Source organism: Ictalurus furcatus, chromosome 13 (assembly GCF_023375685.1).
Source record: "Ictalurus furcatus strain D&B chromosome 13, Billie_1.0, whole genome shotgun sequence".
Classification (NCBI taxonomy): Eukaryota; Metazoa; Chordata; class Actinopteri; order Siluriformes; family Ictaluridae; genus Ictalurus; species Ictalurus furcatus.
This window is the reverse complement of record NC_071267.1, coordinates 10,666,382-10,692,013: the sequence shown is the minus strand read 5'-3', so window position 1 is coordinate 10,692,013 and position 25,632 is coordinate 10,666,382. Positions and strand designations below refer to the sequence as shown.

Below are 25,632 nucleotides of genomic sequence, written 5' to 3'. Positions count from 1 at the left end.
AACTTGAGACAAGGTACTATCACATACATAGCGTAAGGAAATATTTTTTGCAATTTTTTGAAAACATACTTTTATATTTTAGGAAGCAACATGATTACCTTTTCACTGAGACATTCTTTCAAATCCATGATCAGACTGAAAAATTTCAAGCACTCCAGAGGAACTTCAGAATTATAATTATATGCATCCTTGAAATTCCGACACATTTTAGCCAGAAGACTGAAACACTTTGTCAAGCAAAGTTCGGAATAGTCATTATCTTTAAACCTGATAAACAGAAATTAGATTACTCATTGTGTAATTTTTATTTCCTGTAAGTAACATATGGGGATATATAAGGGCACACAATAACAGTGTAAAAGTATATGGGGAGCAGGCCTTTGGAGTATTCAAGTAATCCATCACTCAGTTTAATTACATGTGGAAATAGTTTTACTTGTTTACATGTTAGTGCAGACGTTTTATAAAAGAATTTCAAGGTCTATGTATTTTTTTTAAAATAGTTTATGTAGCTCATTGTTTTTAGCTTTTAAATAACCACAATATACCTGAATTGTTGGTATTTAATTCTATCAGGGAGATCTGAAAACAACAGCTTCAGGTCCTGTAAAATACATGTAAACATCAAATAAAGTTGTTTTTTCATTGATTTTTCATATATTTTATGCAATAGTAATTGAGTAAATAGTAAAAAATAAATCCCCATAACTCCATAAAATATAGTGTTAATTAATATAAGCACATCAATCAGTATTAGTACAGTCGTTAAAATTGTCAAAAATATTTATCTGGAATATTATATTTTATATATTTTTATTATATATATGTCATTGTTTCAAGTATAGTCCACATATTAACATTCCCATTGTTTTAGTATTCTCAGTATTTATGCAATGTAAGATAAACTGAGCAAATAGAGTAAGTCTGAAGTTCAGTTTACCACTCTGCCATGTTGCAACTCCTTGCTGTCAAGTCTGTAGTTTAGCATGATAAGGACATCTAGGATATCCACAGAAGTCAAGGATATATATTCCAGCAAATTATTCAAACCCAACAAACACATCCAGGAACGGGAAAGTAACTGATCTATGTCAAGCAAATGTTTATGGTCCTCCATGACCTTCATAAGCGCCCTGTAAATTAAGGGGGAAACAGAGACTTTATAGAGCTGCTTTGTAAGAAATAATAGGAAGGGACCATATCAAATATTATTTATTCATTTATTAAAAACAACACACATTTAAAACATCAACAACAACATATTAACAACATTTATCTGATTAGTTACATTTAATCTCGTGGAATGCACCACAAAATGAATTTTAAGAATTAAGGTCTTCACAAAGCACTTGAAATAATACTTCAAGTGCTATTAGCACATGAAATATTTTTTCAAGAAACGATTATATTAGCGATAAACAGTGGTTATACAAGGAAATAGCTCATTCTTGCTATTCTGACATAAATATATGATTAAACAGCATTTCAAAACAGTTTTATGAAGATATGATATGACAAATAAAACATAATTACCTTGTGTATTGCGAGTCTGTAACGTGAGTAAGAGGAATTTTCAGCCCTTTAAGTCCTGCCCAAATGTCAAACTCTTGCCCTGTAGAGTGTGTGTTTGGCTCAAATGGTTTGCTGTCTCTCTCCAAAAAATGCAGCAAAGGAAGAACAAGTATCCAGTTGGTAGTTTTTCTGGTAAGTGCAATCTGACAAAACTTTCGAATTGCATCTGCAACACTGTTAAATAAAAAAAAAATTGTAAACATACCTATGTATGTCTGTTAAACAATTCAAAGAAAAACAAATATACCTAATGCATGTAAGGTGAATATGGCAACATGCACATTGTATATTATTAACACATTTGAAATATCGACTACAGTACGCATAAAAAGTGTACACACCCCTGTTACAATTCTATTTTTTGTGATGTAAAACTAAATCCTGTCAGATCTTTTCCCACCTGTAATATGATATAGCAAAGAAGAAAGTGAAATACAAATAGAAACGTTGTCCGGGGAAGGGGGGTGGTGGTGGTGTTAAAGGGACCCCTGGGAGGACTTGAAGGTGGCGGACTGTGCACAAATGATTCTCTAGCAATTTAATAGGTCTGTAGCATTTTTGCAAGGATGAGTGGAATAATATTGTCAAATATATATGTGATAAGTAGGTAGACTCTTACCAAACAAGATTAAAAGGTCCTTTAACAAAGTACTAGTAAAGGGGTGTGCACAATTGTGCAACCAAGTTATTGCAATTTTTTTAATCTTTTTTTTTTATATCCACTGTATATACACTCACCAGCCAATTTAAATGCCTGTTTACCTGCTCATTCAGTTAACCATATGACCACAGCACAATGAATAAAATCACGCAGATACAGGTCAAGAGCTTCAATTAACGTTCACATCCAACATTAGAATGCAGAAACCTTCGCAATGACTTTGACATGGTCGTTGGTGCCAGACAGGCTGGTATTTCATGAACTACTGATCCTCTGGGATTTTCATACGAAACAGTCTCTACAGTTTACACAAACTATAATGAAAAACAAAGAAAACAAAACATCCAGTAAGTGGATTACTGGCAGTTGTATGAGCAGAGAAGCAGTCTGAGAGGTTAGAGGAGAATGGCTAGACTGGTTCCAGTTGACAGGAAAGCTACAATAACTCAAATATCCACATCAAACCTTGAGACAGATGTTCTAAAACAGCAGAAGACCATATCAAGTTCAACTCCTGTAAGCCAAGAACACAGCACACTGAAACTAGACAGGTGAAGATTGAAAAAAGACCAAGTAATGTCTTTTCAATCTTCAACTGTCCAATTTTGATGAGCCTTTACCTAGTGTATCTTTAAATTCTTGCTCTTGGTTCATATGAGTGGAAACTGATGTGGTTTTCTCCTATTTAAACCTGACTGCCTCAGGTTTTGACTTCCTGTGCATTCTGAAATATTTTATCTGCTCATCATGGTTATAAAGAGTGGTTATTTAAGTTACTGTCGCCTCCCTGTACGCTGGGACCTGTCTGATCATTCTCCTCTGAACTCTCTCATCAAGAACACATTTTGGCTTGTGGAACTGTCACTCACTGAATGTGTTTTTTTCTCGCACCTTTCTGAAAGATGCAAATCAGCCCATCCAACACCAACCTACATGTTACAGTCAAAGTCACTGCAATCTCATTTTTCTGCATTCTGATGTTTGATGTAAACATTAACTGAAGCTCTTGAGCTGTATCTGTTTGATTCTATGTATTGATGCCACATGATTGGTTGATTAAATAATTGCATGACTGAGGAAGGGTACAGATGTTCTTATTAAAATAGTCAGTGTGTGTATATAGCATATTAACTATTACTAATATAAAGCACATTAACTAGACTAACTACCCATTGAGACCAAAGTCATACCATTCTTCTTGAAGAGGCTGTAAAAACGCATCCCAGTAGGAACTGAATTCTTTCTTTGACAGTGTGGGAAGACAAAGCAGCCAGCCAATTTCATGAGCTAATTTCTGATCTATGTGTAGATTATATTTTTGATAAACCAGCAGAAAGATGGCCACTGCCCTTTGCTGATCTTGAATTGATAAATTTCTGTTTGCTTGAACAGAAGCAATCTTGGTCAGCATGAAATGTGTGAGAAGTTCTTTCACCTAAAAAAAGGACAATTGATGGAGATTATTATAAACAATGAATTTAGTGTTAAAATGCACAAATAAAAGTATTATAATGATTTTAGTATATCATACCTGACTTTCACCATACTCCAAAGAGTGCCATGGATTTGCCTGTTCTTCATATACATGGGGATCTGAATAAGTTTTGAAGAACTGTTGGAGCTGGACAAAGAAGTTTCTCACATTTAGCTTACTCCATTCACCAAGGATATCACTGATTGTTTCCAACATGATCTGTCCTGCTATAGATCTTCCTCTCAATAAATCAGGCTTCAAGTTCACAAACCAGTTTATTATCTTTTCAACCCTACCATGTGAAGGCTTTGCACATATTATGTCATCATACTGGTGCCATTCCCCTGCAACACAAAAAATACATGAATAAACATAATATGTCACCTTTATATAAAGTCTCCTCCAAAAGTAATGGAATGGCAAGGCCAATTCTTTTGTTTTTGTTATACACTGAAGACATGTGGGTTTAAATCGAACAAGACACACCTAACACTCACTCTAACAGAGCATACCTGGGCAACAAGAAACACCTGCTACTCACATGTTCAAATATTTCTGATCACAAAAAATATGTGGGGGTCATTCCATCTCAGGTGGCCCAATACAGGTTGCTTGACCCTGTTTTATTTTTTCTGATTTAATGTTTTGGCATTGCAAAACCACACAGCAAATGTTGGTTATACAGCTTTTTATGGAAACCTCAGTATCTTAGTTCAGGATGTCCTAGCTCCTTGGAACAAAAACTGACCTTAGAGCACATTACAAGGTACCTGATTAGAACTTAAGTCCAAATGTTATGCTCAAGACTGCTCACAGTTCCACTTAGGGTCAATTTATAAGCGGAACAGTTTGAGTCTCAGTCTAGATTTTATTTTAGGGGTACCTAGGTAAGTGTAGTGTGCATGCAGAACATTTTGGGTTTGAGACTTCGCTTTTTTTTTATGGGGGAGAGAACGATTTAAAAAATGATTCTAGAAAGTGATCTCTCACAGGGTTCTTCAAATCTGTAGAGTTTAGCTCCATCCTCCAAACTTACCTGCCTATAATTTTCTAGTAGTCCTTGGTTAGCTTGTTCAGGTGTGTTTGATTAGGGCTAGAGCTAAACTCTGCAGAAGAGTGTCGATGGCTGATTTGAAAACCCCTGATCTACTATTTTGGTACAGGTGTACAGTTGGTACAACACTGTTCCTGGAGATCTACCTGACTGAAGACTTTAACGTTAACCGTAATTGTGCCCATCTGACCATCTACTCATTGCCTTAAGAAGTTCTTGATCAATCCAAACAGGTGTGTTAGATTTGGTTGGAGATGAAACCTGCAGAAAGGTAGATCTCAAGGAAGAGGGTTGGTTACCACTGCCATAAACAACTGTATAACCAAAATTTGTTGTGTGCCATAACACAAAGATGGCTGTCATAGTTAAACCAAGTAAAATAATAATAATAAAAAAACTGGTGGTTTTGCAATGCCAATACATAGACATAATCAATCAAAAAACATTAAAAAATTTAAAACGGTCAAGCAACCATTTACAATTACTTTACAAATAATAATAATAACGTTTACAAATACCTTTACAATTATTGAAACACTTGAGATTGACTGACCCATGGGTTCAAACAAAAGTTGGCATTTTCTAAGTTGTTTAACACATGTAGATGTAAATATCAGGGTGTAAAAAAGCTGAAATTCCGATCTATCGCCAGTATATTCGCCAGTATATTCTTGCTAATTAAGAAAAATGAGTACATATTAAAAACCGATGTGCTTTTTGTTGTCACCTGAAGTTATTTGTTTGTTTATAGTTGTTACATAACATCAGATTTAACATTTCTGCCAGTGTTGTAGGTGCTTCCTACATAAAAAAAATAAATTACCTTGTTGTGTAAGTAAGTTTTCTCTGATTATCAGACAGCGATTAACAATGCCCCTTGCATTGTCTTTGTAGATATATTCATATTCATGTGGTTTGCCTTGCTTGTAAACAACATATTTATAAGGAATATACTTCTTAACATTCTTTCTACTGGTTTCCAGTTTTCCTTGCACAAGAAAACCGTCATGTCCTAGGTTTCTGTAGGAAAACAGAAACAGGAACTTAGTGAGAAAAATCACAGCATTACCTAGATGTTGACATTACAATCATTTCTTTATTTTACTGGACAACCATTGTCTGCTCCAGTCTTCTCCAGACAGAAGTGTAAATGTAAATTAATTCTGAGTGGGCTATAGTAACATTAATCAGTTGGAGAACACTGTATCAATTAATAATAATAATAATAATAATAATAATAATAATAATAATAATAGCAATAACAACAACAAAAATAATTGTTATTGTTGTTTTGTTGTTGTTATTAATATTAATCAGATAAATAAAAATAAATAAATGCTGCTTTGAATGGCTTACCTTGTGACTTCCATTTCCAAAATATCCTGACTCCAATTCCCTGCTAAACCGACTGATCTTATAGTAACAGTGTCTTTTAATGGGTCTATGTTAAAGTCTTTGGATAAGATGGCATGAAAGAAAATGGTGATGTCTTTGGGATCCTGTTGTTGGTTTGATGTGCTAATAGATTTAGATTAAGAAACAAAACTTAGAAAATCATACAAATAGCAGTCATTAAAGAAGGAACAGAGTAATTTAAAAAGAAAAACTTTTCCTTAATGGTTAAAAAGGCAGTGAAATCTCTTGAGATTAAGCTAAACATACTAGTTCTGGTTGTCCTTTTTCTTCTTTGATGACACTTCTTGAAAAGCCACTTCATGCTTTTGGTTTGAAGGGACACTTTCCACCTGAGGTAAAGGCTTCTCATTGTTAATGCCTTGTTTATGGGTGTCTATGTTCCTTTTCTTCTGAAGGTCATTTGTTTCTTTGTTTTGTGCTGTGACATCTTCATGTTTAGTTTGCTGTTTGTTGCCAACATTGTCTGCTTTGGGTTTTGCAGCAGTTCCTTCCTAGAGTCAGATAAATGTTCATGCAACAAAAAATAGACATAAGCAAGTGACAAAAAATATATAAGTTGTTTTATTTTTAAGAGTAACTCATACCTCATTATTATATGGCCCAAATAATTTCCTGTCCAAGGGCTTTTGTTGTTTTTCACGCTGTCCAGTGGTACATTGCAATGTGTGTGTTTCCTCTTTTGTGATTTCAGTAGTATGGCTGTTTGAAGGCTGCAGAGGAACTGAAGATTGCTGATTCAAGTTTTCAGTCTGTGCTTTCGCAAGGTCCCCATGAGAACTTGTATCCGGTTCTTTAGTGGTCCAAACACCTAAAGGAGGCAATATGCCAGCTGTGGAAGACTGTGTCGGACTGATCAACACCACTTTTGTTGCTTCATTTGCATTAGGTGGTAACTTGTGTTCATTTTGGTCCTTTATCTGTGATTGAGTTGTAGAGTCTGACAGGGCACACTGTACAGAAAAATCATCTGTAGGAGCCTCTGTCTTGAGATTGTTCATAGGATCAGGCTCAGAAGAGATACTGTTCACTTCCATCTCAATATGTTCTTCAGTGAGTTGACACTTGCCAGAGTCCGGCCTCGCATTACTCTGGCTGGATGCTTCAGATGAAGAGGACCTTATTCCAGGTGGTGCTGGAAATGACTGGCTAGAGCACTGGCTGGGAAGATCTGAAGAGGATGTTTGATGAGACTGGGAAGACATTCTATCCCTGACATGGGGTGATGTCTGTGTGTTTTGGGAAGCTGTATCAATAGACAGCCTAACTTTATCTTCAGTTGCTTTTTCAGAAGACAAACTGGCGCCATCTTGTGGTACATCTTCTTTGATAGTAGAGATTTCATTGTGCGTTCTCTCAGAGGTATAATCATCTTTATCTTGATTTGTGTCAGTCTGCAATGAACCGAGACCTGGATTTGAAATTTCCTGAGGAAAACAGAGAGCAACATGGCCCTTGACACTTTTCCCAACAATGAAATTCTAGGAGAGCAGCCATTTAAAAACATTTATTTATTTATTTATTTATTTACATTTTTAGTATGGTGTGACCAACTCAAGCTCAAGCAGTACCACTTGCTTTCAGCTTTTCACCTCTTCCAAAAACATTTTTGAATGGTAATAATAACTATCAGTATGTTATTGACCAGGGAGGACAATGGTTTCTACGCAATCTATTTTTTAAGAAGAAATTTGCCCAAAACCATAATACCCAAAATCAATGCAAAAGTCCATACTGAAGATTTATAGATTAATAAATGTGGCTTAGTCATAGATATGGAGATATGGACAATTGGCTAATGGATTATTTTTAACCCCACTATGCTAATAAGTGTCTAAGTATTTCTAATTCTATAATAATTTAGTTCTGCCAGTCACTGGCATCTCACTGCACTATATTACAAGATGAAGTGATGCACAATGGCGGAATTTAATATTAAAATGACACATTGGACTAGGGGCGAGGTAAAAGAGCAGAGGAAAGTCTACATGAACCTGAGCATTACTATACTGTTAGGTTAGAACACAAATGCTATATAACCTACAGTATATTTCTGTTTACCTTTTCTCTCACTCTAGCTCCTGGAAACTCAGTGCAATGCCCTGAGGATGAATTGGCATCAATGTCTGGATCTGCCTGGTTTCGTTTTGCCTCTTTTCCTTGATGGGCCTGTTCTTCTGGGGACTTTCCACCTGTCAAGAAAACAGTTCATAAATGTAGGCTTACTCTACAGCAGCGCTTCTGAACGGCACGGCTTCTGACTGGTCACGTGACTCTTTTGTTTGCGTTCACTTCCCGCTTGGACACTGAATTAAGTTTGATCATGTCTCTGATTTGCGCCAGGTGTCCATGTTTTGGGTTAATTAGGTTTGCTATTTAAACCCCTCGTGTGACTGCGCACCTCGCGCAGTATTATAGTGGTATAGTTTGTACCAAACGTCTGATGCGGTTCCCGGTTATGTTTAATTACGATAGTGAATGCGTTAGCATGTTAAGCGGTCTGGTTTCATGCCCTGCTCTAGTTCCAAGCCACGATACCAGTTTCTTGTTTTCCTGGTGAAGACCGCGTTTCCTGTGTTTGTTTGTCTACTGTTAATAAAGACTTTGACCTGCACCTGCATCCGCCTCCAGTCTACGTTACGTAACAGAATACTGCGCCCAAAATGCGGAAGCAGCAGGTAGCCATGCGCGCCGCCGAAGAGGCCAGGATTTGGGCGCTTTACCGTTCGTCCCTGGAGATGAGGAAACAGCTCGAAGAGGAAATTGCTCAGTGCAAAGCCGAGCTGCGCGCTGCGTCGTCCCTCGCGCCATTTACCCCGTCCCCGCCGCCGAAGAGCGACGCCATGCAACACAGCCAGCAAAATGATCTGAGCATCTGGGGCTTCCCACGGCAGGGGAACTGCACAGCGCCACGCAGCCAGCAAAGTGACCTGAGCATCTGGGGCTTCCCACTGCAGGGGAATTGCACCACGCTGCGCAGTCCAGAGGTGAAGGCTGGCCCAGAAATTTTTTTTGGGGGGGGGGCCAATGAGGACAGCAGAGCTCCAGCCTGAGGCCTACGGGGAGGTCTCAGCTGTGGAGCTCCCACCTGAGGTCAACATGGCGACCTCAGAGGGACAGCTTGAGGCGGCTGAGGAGGCCGTCCTGCTGCCCTGCCCGGCCGAGGAGGCAGTCCCGCTGTCCAGCCCGGCTGAGGAGGCCGTCCCGCTGCCCTGCACAGCCGAGGAAGCCGTCCTGCTGTCCAGCCCAGCCGAGGAGGTCGTCATGCTGCCCTGCACAGCCGAGGAAGCTGTCCTGCTGTCCAGCCCAACAGAGGAGGCCGTCCTGCTGCCCTGCACGGCCGAGGAAGCTGTCCTGCTGCCCTGCCCAGCCGAGGAGGCCGCCCAGCCCTCCAGTCCCGCTGGGGACACCGCCCAGCCCTCCGGGGGCGGCGCCCAGCGTTCCAGTGCCGCCGGGGGTGGCGCCCTGCGTTCCAGAGCCGCCGGGGGCGGCGCCCTGTGTTCCAGAGCCGGCGCCCAGCGTCCCAGTGCCGCCGGGGGGTGGTGCTCCGACTTTCTACCCCGGTGGGGGTGCTGCTCCGCTCCTCTGCTGTCCGACGGAGGCTGCCTCGCTTTCCGTGGCAGCGAGAGACAGCTCGCACAGGGGCCCGGGACCCCCGTTGGAGGGGGGTTCTTTGGAGGGGGGTTCTGTTACGCCACGGCCAGCAGATGGCACTGCGGCACGGCTTCTGACTGGTCACGTGACTCTTTTGTTTTCGTTCGCTTCCCACTTGGACACTGAATTAAGTTTGATCATGTCTCTGATTTGCCCCAGGTGTCCATGTTTTGGGTTAATTAGGTTTGCTATTTAAACCCCTCGTGTGACTGCGCACCTCGCGCAGTATTATAGTGGTATAGTTTGTACCAAACGTCTGATGCAGTTCCCGTTTATGTTTAATTACGATAGTGAATGCGTTAGCATGTTAAGTGGTCTGGTTTCATGTCCTGCTCTAGTTTCAAGCCACGATACCAGTTTCTTGTTTTCCTGGTGAAGACCGCGTTTCCTGTGTTTGTTTGTCTACTGTTAATAAAGACTTTGACCTGCACCTGCATCTGCCTCCAGTCTATGTTATGTAACATATATAACCTAATCTAGAATCTGTTTTTGATAGATAGATAGATAGATAGATAGATAGATAGATAGATAGATAGATATTTTTATTTTGTGTTTTTGTACTTTTTTTAAATTAGTTTTCATAACTTTTATGATTTCTTTAAACTAATTTTTATGATTTTTATAAATCTATATAACAGACAGGTGTGGAACATGAATGATCAAAAATGTTTCTGAACACTATAACTACTTTGAACAAGAGAACTAGGCTGTAATAACGTGGACTATTTTACATGTGAAACGTTGCATTCCATTCGTCTTGCCTTCTAAAAACATTTGCATATGAATGATGTAAATTGGGACGATGGGTGTGTCTCGTTATCCATGACATTGTTAAATCTCCAGCTCTCAGCCTCTCACTGAACAGAGCAGACACAGAGAGAGGTGTGAGTGCAGCGGGAAAGCAAGACCTCGTGCTTGCAGGACAGTAATGGAGACATTTGTAAAGTTGCTAAGGTTTGTCCAAAAAGTTGCTAGATTTGTCACTGGGTGCTTTTTTTTTGTGTGTTGCAAAAAAGCATCATTAAAGGGGTCTGAAAAGTCTGAATGAAAACATTGGTCTACACTGACAGTACTGGTATAAAGTTGGCTTGATGTTGGACGTTCGATATTCGCAGATATTCGCAAATTAAGGGACCTTCTCAAAAGTTACATATGACATTGGTATACACGTATCTATGCACACCTTTTTAGATTTTTGATATTTAATAAAATAAACAATTAAATCATATGTAAATTTGACATGAATTTCACTACCAATTGGGCTCATACACAAAATATACCATAATTTAAAGCTCAATAGCATTTGAAGGGAACGACTTACAGTCACAAAACCAACTGTATAGTATTCATGAAGGTGTCAGATATGATGCACACCTTTTAGATTTTTTTTATATTTAACCTTACAATGCATGAACCAAAAAACCTACACGAATGCATAAAGGGGGGTCAAAATGACCTGTATTGGAATTAATAATTTTCTTCACCCAAAAAAAGTCCTATTAATGAAATAATTAAAAGTACTGACAATACACGAATGTTTTAATATTTCAAAGATGTTTATTTTATGTCTGTTAGCTGGCCACCAGATAACTGCCTCGTTGAAAACTGTATACGGAACTGTGTGTGTAGAGGTAGAGAGAGAGAGAAACTAATTGATTACTGAGCAATTTAATAAGATTATTATTATCTTTTATCAGATTGTATGTCACAACTGCAGATGGTTCCATGTGACACGCCTTTCCATGTCAGAGAAGCAGTTCAACAGGGCTCAAAAAGTTCACTGGAAATGCTGTAAATAATGCTGAATTCCTTCGGCTCCCATCCACAATCTGTCTAAACATGTACATAAATAAATTAAACTGTACACAGTTCCCTATGTAGGCTACAGTACAGGCTACAAAAAATTAGTTACCAAAAATGTCAGTTTGTGTAGGTTTTTTGGTTCATGCATTGTAGGGTTAAATATCAAAAATCTAAAAGGTGTGTGTTATAGCTGACACCTACATGAACACTATACAGTTGGTTTTGTGACTGTAAATCATTCTCTTCAAATGCTATTGAAGTTAGAAACGTGTATAACAATGTCGTATGTAACTTTAGAGACAGTCCCTTAATTTCCGCATTTCTGCGAATATCGACCGTCCAACATCATCCATCCATCCATCTTCAACCGCTTACTCCTTTTCAGGGTCGCGGGGGAACCTGGAGCCTATCCCAGGGAGCATCGGGCACAAGGCGGGGTACACCCTGGACAGGGTGCCAGTCCATCGCAGGGCACACAATTACACACACATTCACACACCCATTCATACACAACGGACACTTTAGACACGCCAATCAGCCTACCATGCATGTCTTTGGACTGGGGGAGGAAACCGGAGTTCCCGGAGGAAACCCCCGCAGCACGGGGAGAACATGCATGTCCAACATCAAGCCAACTTTATTCCAGTCCTGACAGCTAGGTAAAGTCAGGCTAAGCTCCGCCTCTTCCCAGCAATAAGAAAATACAGAGAGAGAGGGAACGCGGGGGTTTTCCATTTATACACATTCTATTTGAAAAGCAATATAATACACCGAGTCCCCAAATGATGCCCTGTTTGTGTTGCTTTTTTGTTTTCTTTTTTTCTTGAAAACAATTTGCGCCCCACTTCCCATCGCTCCGCCCCCCGTGTTGAGAACCACTGACATACAGAATATTACTTATCAACACTCTGGTTTTAATACAGTCTTCTGTGTTTTTTTTTTAAATGCACGAACATATGAATATTAACATCCGTGTAATAAAGTTCAAAGTATTTATAGTCATGTATCACATTGTAATATTGTATTTAGCATAAGGAAGGCGTGAAGGCGTTGGCCTATATATCTGATAAACGTTAAAAAAAAAAAAAAGAAAGAAAAAGAAAAACAAAAAGAAAAAAGAAACAAATAAACAAAACATTTATTTGAGAAAAAAACGAAAAAAAAAACCTTATACGACTTCATGACGATAGTGCACTGGTTACTTTGATGTAAAATCCCAGAAGCAGTGGAGCTGAAATCCCTCACCTGTAGTGCTACTTGGCTGCGTGCTCAGTCTGTATCCGCACTCGGGGCAAAAGCGGAAAGACTCCTTCAGATCGAACCCACATTCCGGGCACTGCATCTCCAAAACCAAATAAATCAAAACTGTTGCCCCGAAAAACGACTATACGATTAAAATAAATCAATAAAAAATAAAATCCACGCGCACTGAATGAACTGCCATAGCTGCGCAAAAGGTTTCGTTGTCCTGTTGTATTATCCTGTCATGGCTTTCAGTCTCAAATACCAAGAACTGGTTTTAAAAGTCTTCAAATCTGATGAAGCGCACGACAGCGTCCGTGTCCTGTGATCCACAGGAACAGAAAGCTCTGACGCCAAAGCTGGGCAAAAGTACAACAACCAAACAACTAGCCTAGCGTTCTAAATAGTATACCAATCTAGCACAGTGGTGAAATGAAGTATATATCAGACACACTATTCAGTAGGGTAGTATGCTAGTATAGGACGTAGTTTAAGTTTCGATTTCCACATATACGACTGTTTGTTTCGTTTTCTGGCTCTTGGGTGTAGGCTTGCTGTGAGAGGAATAGGGCTTTTAAGGACGTCAGCCTAATTGACAACCTATATGCGCACTTACTTTAATTAAGATGTTTCATAAGATAAAGGCTCCATCCATTACAGCGATCAGCTATAACATTAAAAGCACTGAGAGGTGAAGTGAATAACATTGATCTCGATACAGTGTCAAGGGGTGGGATATATTAGGCAGAAAGTAAACAGGGAGTTCTCAAAGTTGATGTGTTGGAAGCAGGAAAAATGGACAAGCGTAAGGATCTGAGCGAGGGCCACAATGAAAACAGCAAGTTCCAGGTATGCAGTGGTTAGTATGGATGATAAATGGTCCAAGGTGGGTGCATAGGCTCACTGATGCGCGTGGGGAGCAAAGGCTAGCCCGTATGAGCCGATCCGACAGAAGAGCTATCGTAGCACCAAGAGCTGAAAAAGTTAATGCTGGCTATGATAAAAAGGTGTCAGAACACAGCACAACTTGCTGCGTATGGGGCTGCGTAACCGCAGACCAGTCAGAGTGCCCATACTGACCCCTGTCCAGTGCCGAAAGCACCTATAGTGGGCACATGAGCATCAGAACTGGACCATGGAGCAATGGAAGGAGATAGTTTGGTCTGATGAATCACATTTTATTTTACATCATGTGGATTGCCGGGTGCGTGTGCGTCGCTTACCTACACAATATTAGTCAGGTGGTTTTAATGTTATGGCTGATCAGTGTATACCCCTTTTCTACTCTTCTCTTTTGTTTGGTAATTTATGAAAATCTTGAAAATGATTAAATGATTTACAGACATCTTTACATGCATTGAACTAACTTGATGCTTATGTTTTTGTTACAGTGGTCCGTTTTATTTGTCTATGCATCATAAATAAATTATATATACTATACACTGGAAAAAAAAGTATGTGGACACTGACTATTATACCCGTATGGGGTTCATCACCAAACTACTGCCACAAAGTTGGAAGCAAACAATTGTATAGAATGTCTTTGTATGCTGTAGTAATAAGATTTCACTTAACTGGAACTAAAGGGCCCAAACCTGTTTCATCACGACAATGCCCCTGCACACAAACCGGCTCCATAAAGGCATGGTTTGCCAAGGTTGATGTGGAAGAACTAGAGCGGATTGCACAGAGCCCTGACCTCAACCCCCACTGAATACCTTTGAGATGAACTGGAACACTGAATCTACACCAGGCCTCCTCGTGTGACATCACTGAATGACCTCATAATGCTCTTGTGGCTGAATGGACACAAATCCCTACAGCCACACTCCAAAATCTAGTGAAATCTATCTAGAATCTAGTGGTTTCCCAGAACAGTTGAAGCTGTTATAACAGCAAATGAACTCTGTACTCCAGGGCTGTTGTATCATGGCTGACACCAACTTCCTAACAAACTGAAACATGTAAAGAACAGGGTTTCGTGGATTTTTTATGATTGTTGCAGCCAAAAATGCTTGATTTTGCTGGGGCTTTTTTCAAAATTTGCGATGCAACTTGCAGAGTTTTTTTTTGTACTTTTTTTGCAGAAAAATACTTGAATTGGGGCAATTGCACAAGATTGTTTTGCGGTGATGTTTGTTGGTAAACGAGTCATTTTAGCTGTACTCATGTTCGACACACGTGAATTGAAGAAGGCTTTGGCTGAACGCGCCTTGTGATGATGTGACATGATGATGTCATGACATCACATGACTCAGGAATCAGAATTTGGGGAATCAGAATATTGTCTTAGGGTGTTTCTCAATATGCATTCTTAAGGGATCTTGCATCCTCATGAACTCGTTCTACATCATCATCCATTGCCGAAGTTCAATTCCAATACTCAAGAATGCAAGTACCGGGGACACATGAAATTACCCGGATGTGTTCTTGATATTGAGGATGCATTGGATGCTGACCTGAGCGCACCGAACTCGCTTGAAGTCCCAGAAGTCATTGCGGCAAAACAATAGTTGATGGAAGCCTGACTCATACTTGTAGTTTTAACTTCTTTTTAACAACAATAATCTAAATAAATCAAAATATGCATCTAAAAAGAATAATTTTGATATATGATTTAGATGGAGATATATATACAAGGCTCTTGAAAAGTCAAATTTATCCCTCAGAAGTATTTTAATTAAACTATGCTAGCTTCTATCCTGAGGTAACGATAAACTCACTAGCTTAATTTTTAGTTAACGTGAGGTCGCAGTTGCAAACAGAGAGCTTACAACATTAAAACATGCTTACTCAACCTTTGGTTAATCAGCTACAGTAAATCTATTAACCAGCTGAAACATATTAGGGAGCACTAAACAGATGAGGACACTGTCCCACTACTAGAAATGTGCTGGGACGGTCCATTGCACAACTACGGAAGCCCTAAGCGGCCATACATGATTAAAAATGTTTTCTGTTGTTTTCTCGTGATCACGACTTAATTTTCTCGTGAATTTGTCATTCCAATTCTGTTTGACTCTCTCTTAAATTAAATCTGACTCCAACTGTAAAAACCTCAATGTTGTATTTGTTTCCTAGTTATTTGTATTTTGATACTATTGATCTTTTACATTTGATTAATTCTAGTTTATCCTATACTTTAAATTGTGCTCGTTCATTCGGATTCCATGTCACTCGGACATGCCATGTACGCGGACCTCACGGTCACAAACTCGCCAGTGTTGGTCATTAGCCAGAGGTAATTGACTAATATTATTTAGATGGCCGCCCCATGCTTGCCCTTTTCTAAAAAGTACTTTATTTAGTCCCCTTAGATAGTGACACTTAATTATAGTAACGTTATTTCTAGCCAGAGGTAATGACCACGAAAATCTACAGAGATAGACCAATAATATCTGAATAAAATTAGCTTTATATAACCATGCATTGTTTCCTATCTACACATTAACTAGAAGAATATTATAATAACCAGAGGTTTAGACTTTCACCCTATGTACACTTGGTCAATCAACTTTACGTTGTCCTAAACGGAAATTCCCTATCTAGCCTGCACACTCTAAGTACACTTGACTTAATGCCAAGTTGTTAGCCTGGACTCTAAAATCTAAGTTGGCGTGCCCCAATACTCCACCTAAACCTTGATTATAGCCTGTACTAACCTGGTCACAGATTTGTGGTAACAAGGACTTAACATAATCTACTAAAGACAATAATTTCAGAATAAGTCAGAATATAATCAAGTCTAATAATTTATTTAACCAGGTATGAACACATCCAAATCCAATACTACTATTAATAATAAGAAGAAAGAATTATATTCAACATTACATTCCAATCAAATTCAAAACATAACAATACAACATAAGAAAGTCAAAACTTGCATACCTGGTAGAGAAAAACTACACACAGTAATCGTGTGGGAGATCTGTCTACAGAGTCCCTGAATCTTTGGCCAGCTCTCCCCTAAATACCCAGATGCTCTGTGGGTCCACCAAATGTTGTTGTTTGTGATTATAATTTGATGTTTGTGGAAGCATGTACTTTTATTTACATACAGGAGGTAATTTCAGTGAGGGACCTTGGGAGGGTATGCCTTAAACAGCATGCAATATTTTTATTTGAACTGCTGTTGAGGGAATGAGACCATATTTTCCAGACGCACTGAGACCTTTGGTATAATATAGCAAAAATGTATAGTCAACATCTTATTCACATTAAAACATGTTATGTAATGCATATAGACCTTGGGTGTGTTTAAGGTGATCTTGACACAGAGAGAGAAGGGTGTGAGGAGAGGAAGAAAGAAACAATGTAGTGACAATCTCCTAGTCTCCACTCAGCATGATGTACTATTTCCGATGGAGATGCTAATTTTTAAGGTGATCTCAATACAGAGAAAGAGAAGGATGTGGGGAGGGAGGAAGTGAGGATCTTCCAGGCTCCACTCAGCATGATGTGCTATCTCAGGTGAGAATGCTAATTCTCTGGGAGAGAGTTCAAGCGTTAATTTCTGTGAGAGTCCTTTTTCCCCAGAGAGCAGTTCAGACATCCCGGCACCAGCTTTACACAGTTATCTAATCAGCCAATCATGTGGCAGCAGCACGGTGCATAAAATTATGCAGATACAGGTCAAGAGCTTCAGTTCTTCAGTTCTTGATGTTCACATCAAACATCAGAATGGGGAAAAGCATAATCTCTGTGACTTTAACCGTGGCATAGTTGTTGGTGCTGGTCTGGTTTGAGTTTTTCAGAAACTGCTGATCTCCTGGGATTTTCACACACAGCAGTCTCTATAGTTTACACAGAATGGTGCGAAAACCTAAAAGATCCTGTGAGCGGAGGGCCTACAGGCTGAAACACCATGTTGATGAGAGAGATCAGAGGAGAATGAGCAGACTGGTTTGAGCTGACAGGAAATCTATAGTAACTCAAATAATCACTCAGCAGAAAAGCATCTCATAATGCAAAACACATCAAACCTTGAGGTGGATGGGCTACAACAGCAAAAGACCACATCAGGATCCACACCTGTCGGACAAGAACAGGAATCTGAGGCTATCAGGGGCCCAGACTCACCAAACTGGACAGTTGAAGATAAGAAAAAGACCATTTTTTTCTCTAATCTTCAATTGTCCAGTTTGGGAGTGTATGTGTCCATCAGAGCCTCCGATTCCAGTTCTTGTCTGACAGGTGTGGAACCTGATGTGGTCTTCTGCTGTTGTAGCCCATCCACCTCAAGGTTTCAAGTTTTGTGCAAGCTGAGATGCTTTTCTGCTCCCTCAGTTGTAAAGCGTGATTATATGAGTTACTATATCCTTCCTGGCACCTTGAACCAATCTGGCCATTTTCCTCTGACCTCTCATCAACATGGCATTTCCACTCACAGAACTGTCGCTTACTCAATGTTTTTGTTTTTCACACCGTTCTGTGTAAACTCTAGATTCTGAAATACTCAAATCAGACCATCTGGTCACAACAACCATGCTATGGTTAAAGTCACAAAGATAGTTTTATTCATTCTGATGTTTAATGTGAACATTAACTGAAGCTCTTGACCTGTATCTGCATGATTTTATGCATTGTGCTGCTGCCACATGATTAGCAATTGGATAACTGCATAAATGTGCAGGTGTACAGGTGTTCCTATTAAAGACATTTTTTAGTGATTCTAATTCAGCAAACTGTTATTTTAAACTAACTTGTATCTAATTCAATATTTTATAGATGACAGAGAAAAGGACAGAAGAACAGAAAAGAATACAGCCTTCCCAGAATCCACCTGTACATATATGTTTTCATGCTAAAAAGTATAGATCACTCTAGAATTATATTTTAAACAGGAATACATCTTATATGTGTTCAGAATGGGCACGTCATTTTTTTTAGCCAGAGTAAACTGATCTGTGGTAAACTTTGTGTTTTTGCACATGTTCTGTAGCTAGAGCTGTGTAGTATATGCCTTGGTATCACATTAGCCAGGAGCTACCAGGGAAACCATGTCAATACAATTTATAGCTTGCATACTAATCTTTTTAAAACCATAAAACTCCAGTAAACACACATATTAACTACATACTAACCCCATTTCTATAAAAGTTGTGATTCTTTTCTAAAATGCAATAAAAACAAAAATCTGTGATTTGTCAAGTCTCTTGAAACTTTAATTAACTGACAAAGTACAATATATATATATATATATATATATATATATATATATATATATATATATATATATATATATATATATATATATATATATTCTATAAACTTTTCAATCTAATTTTGCCTCTGTCCCAACTTTTTTTGAGTGTGCTGAAAGCATCAAATTCTAAATTTTTTTATATTAACAAAATACAATTAAGTTGGTCAGTGAAAACATTGAATATCTTTTCTTTGTACTTTTGTCAGTTAATTAAAGTTTCAAAAGACTTGACAAATCACAGATTTTTGTTTTTATTGCATTTCACGAAAAATCACAAATTTTCTGGAAATGGGGTTATTACTTACAAAAATCCTTGACCCATTCTTTGTATGTAGCTTAACATATTCCAGGCAGGTTTGTATACTGTTTGATAACTGTGTGCACCTATATTGCCTGGAATGTATCATGTATCATGACTTTAAACCATGAACAGCACTTTAGTCATTTGTTAGTGACAATGGCACAAACACTTCTCTCTCTCTGTCTCTCAAGCTGTCTCTGTCTTTCTCTCTATTTTTATTTCTTTCTTTGTCACTGTCTCATTTTGTCTCCGTTTGTCTCTGTTTCTCTCTCTCTCTTTTTGTCATCTTTATTTAGTGTCTCACATGGACTTATCATGTCAGATGATATTTACTTAAACAGTGGTATGCATTATTTCTGCAGATCCAAATAATGATCCACCACAAAGCAAGAAAAAAACATGGAGTGAAGAGGAAAAAGAGACGGTGTGGCGTCATTTGAGCAAGTACTTGACTCTCAGAAGGGTACCAGGCAAAAAAGAATGTGATCTAAGTCTTGCATCTGAACCAGACCTAAAACACAATTAAACTACTCACTAATGATTGGTTAATTATAATGATTTAAATTTTTACCTCCTGAAGGTATAAGCCCCGCCCCCACTTCCCCCAGAGTGATTCTCCGTCCCAAATTTGAACTGGCCAATCAGAAAAATTCCTCCACTGAGGAAAATGTAAAGGATCAGGAGAGTGCAGAGGCTCAGAAACACACCCACAACCCCCCCCCCCCCACCCACACAGTCGTGCATGTAAATTAACCACTAATGTGAGGACCAAACAAGTTGTTTTGTTTTTGTTTTGTTTTTGTTTTTTTAGCAAAAATTATGATCATGGTGATAATTAAGGTCAGTGTACTCGGTTTTAAGTGATAATTTTGTGAGGACCGGGGCAAAGGTCCTCGCAACCAAAAAGGTCCTCACAATGGGGGAAATACACACACACACACACACACACACAGCGCTTTCGCTTTTCCGCTTTCCTAGCCGTGAATACTTGACGTCTGCGCAATGCGTCTGCAAAAGCGCAGGCGCTGCGTGTGACGTAAGCGAGAGGCGACCAATGGCGTTGTAGATGTACGCAGGAATATTTGCGCAGTTGCATAGTGAAGGGTGCAGCCATTATTTTTTGGTGCCTCACTGTTAACTACAGGTTGTAGACTAAGCTGAAAAAGAAATATACCTGATACCGCGAATATTTTGCTAAGCTCTTAGCTCTCACTAAGCAGAGATTTCTGAGCACTTTTTATTTTTTATTTTTCAGGGAAGTACACGCGGGAAGCCTGAGGAGAGTCTGGAGACTGTTTGTGCGTAGTTTTGAACCGCACCGTAACACGGAACTATAACATTATTAACACGAACTGTTTGACTCCCAGTGTAGTGATGGACGTGTCGCTGAAAATCGAGTCATCTGAAAGTGTTATGCCTCCATCCTGCGATGAAAGTCCAGCTGCAACTGAGTCGACTGCGAGCATTTCTTCTGTAACTGCGGCTCATCATGTGGAGCAGCTCAAGGAGCCGACCCCTGTGTTCCTTTGTGAGTGGTACTGGTTACACTTTCTCCAGTAGTCCCCAAACAGCCTTGCACCTCAGATTCTACTGAAGTCGTAGGTTTAAATAGTTGTCATGATTGACCCTGGTGCCTTTCTAAATACTATGAAGCAAAATAAACCTCTAATTGTTTTTATGAATTGCAGACCCTATCAGTATAAACAGTCCTGTATCTGTATATAGAGACCAGAAGGTACCCCATGGTGAGTCTTTTCATAAATTGGTGTGTGTGTGTGTGTGTGTGTGTAATGCACAGTACCAACACATATTGCATGCAAAAATACATTCAACATGTAACTAAATCATAACAAAGTATATTAGTATTACTGTGTTATTGTGACTAGGTATGCATTGTTACCGATACCACACGCATACTTGTAAAAACAAATGCTCCAATACCATGTGATACTATACAGGCCCTCCAGGATTTTGCAATTTTGTGACGAATTAACGAAACGCCGCAATATTCAGAGGAGCTTGAAATTGTTCGAAATTACCACAGATTTGGGCCAAGACGTGGCAATGTGAGGTCATCAAAGCGTGCATTCAGCCAAAGAACTCTTCGATTCACGTGCGTCGAACATGAGTAGAGCTAAAAGGTCTTATTTACCAACAAACATCACTGCGAAAGGCTGTGCAAAACAATTTTGTGGAATTGCAGTTTTGCCAATTTGAGTAGTTTTCTGCCAAAAAAAAAAAGCACAAAAAACTCTGCAAAATTGCATCACAAATTTTGAAAAAAGCAGCAGCAAAATCAAGCATTTTTGGCTGCAATAATCACAAAAAAACTCAGTTAAATCCTGACTATTTCAGTGGATCTCAACCAAGGGGGTGTGGAGAGATCGGAAGGAGGGTGCGAATTTAAAAAAAATTATTATTCACAGACAGGGTATTATTTGGGTACTCGGTGCATTTTATTGTTTTTCAAGTAGAATGTGTATAAATGAAACGCTCCACGTTCTCTCTCCTTCTGTATTTTCTTGTTGCTGGGGAGAGGCGGAGTTTAGCCTGCCTTTTATCTAGCTGTCAGTGCAGACCAGTGTTGCCAACTTAGCGAATTTAGTGGCTTTTTTATCTAAATAAAAAAAAAACCCTAGCAAGAAATCTAGTGACTTTTTGGACAAACCTTAGCAACTTTCCAAATGTTGCCAGTACTGTCCTGCAAGCGTGAGGTCTTGCCTTCCCGCTGCACTCACACCTCGCTCTGCGTCTGCTCTGTTCTTTTTGGGGCTGAGAGCCAGAGATTTAACAAGAGGAGGTCATACATCATGACCTGCAATACAAGTAACCTGATAAAACGCCTTATGAATGCGGAGCACTTATCAGTGAGCGTGGTGATTAAAAATAAGTTCACACAAAAGCATAGGCAAGCACTGAGTAGTAAAGTTAGTGTTTAGAGGAACTGTGACTCATGAAAGCACTTCAGTTCTGTGAGAACTGAGACACCTTGTGATCACCTTGCATTCATTTTTAATGACCACACTTGCGGATAGCACTCAGGTTGATCAATCTTGCGCTCTCTATTAAAGATACTAAATGGCATAATATCTTTGCCATAAAACTCGGCACATGGAGTTTATTACTTATTACTTACTGATTAGGTTTATGTACAGTAACTAAGTAGGTTACTCATTTTGGTAACCGTATCAGTATTGACAAGTACCATAAAGCGTGCGCTTGTATACGGTCGGGGGGATGGTATTATTGCATTCCTAATACTTACCTATATATATATATATATATATATATATATATATATATATATATATATATATATATATATATATATATATATATGTATGTGTGTATATATATATATATATATATATATATATATATATATGTATGTGTATATATATATATATATATATATATATATATATATATATATATATATATATATACACTTTTCACAGCTGTTAGAAGGGAGGAAGCAAGAAAAGGTACTGCGGCACGGGGCTACCCTGAAGCAGTGTCTACCTCATCCGAGTTCACCCACCGTGCTATTGTGCACCTCATTGAAGCGATGCATCGTTGCTGGGACGTGTATGGCTCCCATGAACGCTCTCGTCTCTTCCAGAATGTCCAGAATGAGCTGGAGAACCTTGGCCACTTGCTGCCAGTAGAAAAGATTAGAAGAAAATGGAACAACCTCATTGTCACATACAAGAGAGTAAAAGAGCGCAGCAGATTGGGCAGAGGCCAGGCCAAGACCTCATGGGAATACTTTGAGGTATGTTGAATTAGCTGATGCACTGAATTAAATAATGACAGCAGTAAGCATGGTAGGTTTTGTTATTCTTTTTAAAGTGTCTTTACATACATCAAATTTTTTTGTGTCGCTTCACATAACAGATGATGGACAAAGTATTGGGAAAAACAAAGATCAATCAGCACGATCCTGCTTCAGCCACTCCTGTTGGAGTTGCAACCACAGCTAAAACAGCTGTAAAGTCTGAAGAGCACCAGCCGCACAGTGTGTCAGTCGCTGCAGTGGCCACTCCTTGTTTGCTCCCTAGTGGCCTCTTCACCGCACCTTCCCCAGTTCCTACACTGGTGACATCCCCTTTGCTGTGTAACACATCCCCAAATCCAGACCCAAGCCCTGCATGCAGCACTGACAGTTCCATGCCCACGGTTTCCCCCAGACCTGCTTCCAAGATCACAAGGCAGCCACTGAAACGGAGGTTTCTGCATCTTCAGCTCGGCTCAGTGGGCTCTCGCATTGCCCAGCAGCAGGGGCACGCAGGTGAGCGTACTACCCTTCTTCGCAATTTCATCACCAGTCATGAAGAACGCGCACGCCTGGATGAGCAGCGTCACCGCAAAAATGACGCCCGTAAACGGCGCCAGGAAAGAACACTGGGTAGCATGGCTGAAGCAGTGGGAAGGATGGCAACAGCCCTGGAGTTAATCTCATCCAAGCAAGACACTATCATTGCCCTGCTCCAGAGACTGGCTGATAAATATTAAGGAACAAATCAAAAGAAGATTTAAAAAATATATATGATTTCGTTAGATTCAGATGGTCCTATGTATGTGTGTGCAGTGTTGTTTTTTCATTTATTGTTTGTTATTAATTACAAGTAAATGTAGAAATGTTACTGGAAATGTAGAGTAAGTTTTCCACTCTTCTTCTTCTTTTTTTATTTTTACTTTGTTAAGCATACTACATTTTTCAATATAGTACTGCTACCAAATACTACATTAAAGTGTTCTGACATTCAAGATGTTTGTGATTAGTAGGGCTGCAAGAACTAATTGAAAATCGATAATTAAAATAATCAATAGCAAATTTCATTATGGATTAGTTGGGTCTGTGACATCACTGATGGGGGGTTTATCCACAGTGACGTCACTTCAGAATGGTGAAAAACACATTTCCATGAATTAAACATGTCTGAGAAACAGCGGAGGTCACAGAGTGAGCTGCTGCTGTGGGAAAAGTGCACGATCAAACTCGTAAGTGTATTAACGTGGCTTGTCAAGTCGGATGCTGCTACAGATGCGTGTGCTGTTTAATGTGTTCCAGGCATGTTTTCTTCAGTGCAGAAATGACATTTTTACGTTTATATCCTTATCTATAACTGTTAGAAATTCATGCTAGTATTTTACATAAAGCATTTTACATGAAGACTCGTCCTGACAGCGAGTGAGTCTCCATTAAACTTCACTGGACGAGCGCGAGTCCACGTATACGCATCAAACAGCACACAATAGAAAAGAAGCGTAATAACTCTGAATAAAATATTCATTTTGATTAAAATATGTTGTTTGATGCTATATTTAGCGATATTTAGAAACAAAATGAATTGTGTTTTTTTAATGAGAGCAGTAGCTGTAATGGGGTTAGAACATGTATAGCAATGTAAGAAGTGTCATACATTTACAGAATAAAGAAACATGTTACTGTGTTCAGATGAGTGAATGTGTGTGTTAACACTTAGTTTGTGCTTTTGTTTGTCTTTTTTTAAGCATTTTAATATAGGGATGTAAATTCTGCTTTAAAGCTTGTGGACAATCAGGGTTTTTTTTCAAAATATAATGCTAATATTTAAAAAAAAAAAATCCTTTGCACATGTATAGCATGGCCCACATAGATACATTTAATATCTTTTTCATAGCCTTCACTTTGCATAACATTTGAAGGACAACATTGAGCATAAAGTGAAATAACATGTTTTTTTTTGGCCTTTTATCCAACAAATCAATAAATCGAAGAAATAATTGACAGATTAATTGACTATCAAAATAATCATTAGTTGCAGCCCTAGTGATTAGAATAGTTTCAAGGATACAAAGTACATCCTATACATGTATATAATGTCCCTGCCAAAAAAAGCTTACCTTGTAGTTCAGCTAGTAAGTATTGATTTTTATATTTTATATATTTATAAAATACTCTTGTCATTTAGTTTACAGGTGTTAAGAACATATCTTCATTCTAAATATCCATTCACTGAAAAAAAAAAAAGATTTTCAACTAATTAAACAATGCACTTTTACAATCAAAAATAAAAAAAAAGGGTAAAGCATGTAAGGGCTAAAAAAAACATTTACAATAAGAATTAAATACATCAAATTGTTCCTTGAAATTTTAGAAACTATTAATGGGTTTCATACCATGAGTTAATATTACTTAGCTCTTCTTTCACCAGGTAACACCTATAATATAGGTATATATCTTTGTTCAATATAGGTGTGCAAGAAT

General features: G+C 38.8%; 2 protein-coding genes across 2 annotated transcripts in view; one reads left to right on the top strand and one right to left on the bottom strand.

Annotated features, from left to right (window-relative positions):
- Positions 1-14,460, bottom strand: part of LOC128616714 (E3 ubiquitin-protein ligase rnf213-alpha) — a 43,930-nt gene extending 29,470 nt beyond the window's left edge. Inside the window, exons 1-12 of the mRNA XM_053639478.1 lie at positions 12,877-14,460; positions 8,236-8,366; positions 6,762-7,601; positions 6,424-6,668; positions 6,118-6,279; positions 5,585-5,781; positions 3,765-4,051; positions 3,424-3,668; positions 1,534-1,746; positions 941-1,133; positions 549-604; positions 99-267 (exon numbers count right to left, since the gene is read on the bottom strand). Coding sequence (XP_053495453.1) covers positions 99-267; positions 549-604; positions 941-1,133; positions 1,534-1,746; positions 3,424-3,668; positions 3,765-4,051; positions 5,585-5,781; positions 6,118-6,279; positions 6,424-6,668; positions 6,762-7,601; positions 8,236-8,366; positions 12,877-12,973 — 2,835 coding nt within the window. The 5' untranslated portion in view covers positions 12,974-14,460. The remainder of the gene's footprint in view (positions 1-98; positions 268-548; positions 605-940; positions 1,134-1,533; positions 1,747-3,423; positions 3,669-3,764; positions 4,052-5,584; positions 5,782-6,117; positions 6,280-6,423; positions 6,669-6,761; positions 7,602-8,235; positions 8,367-12,876) is intronic.
- Positions 14,461-20,199: 5,739 nt separating this feature from the next.
- si:ch1073-357b18.4 (uncharacterized protein LOC797129 homolog) lies at positions 20,200-25,136 on the top strand. Its single transcript, XM_053640407.1, has 4 exons — positions 20,200-20,907; positions 21,068-21,124; positions 22,838-23,154; positions 23,277-25,136. Exons 1-4 carry the CDS (start codon positions 20,754-20,756, stop codon positions 23,892-23,894), a joined length of 1,146 nt encoding a protein of 381 aa, XP_053496382.1. The 5' UTR covers positions 20,200-20,753; the 3' UTR covers positions 23,895-25,136.
- Positions 25,137-25,632: the final 496 nt, after the last annotated feature.

Excerpts from the sequence above, each read along its gene's own strand:
- si:ch1073-357b18.4 (XM_053640407.1), top strand. The coding sequence starts at position 20,754 with ATGGACGTGTCGCTGAAAATCGAGTCATCTGAAAGTGTTATGCCTCCA. Across the intron at positions 20,908-21,067 it reads GCCGACCCCTGTGTTCCTTT|ACCCTATCAGTATAAACAGT; the intron begins GTGAGTGGTACT and ends TATGAATTGCAG. Across the intron at positions 21,125-22,837 it reads AGACCAGAAGGTACCCCATG|CTGTTAGAAGGGAGGAAGCA; the intron begins GTGAGTCTTTTC and ends CACTTTTCACAG.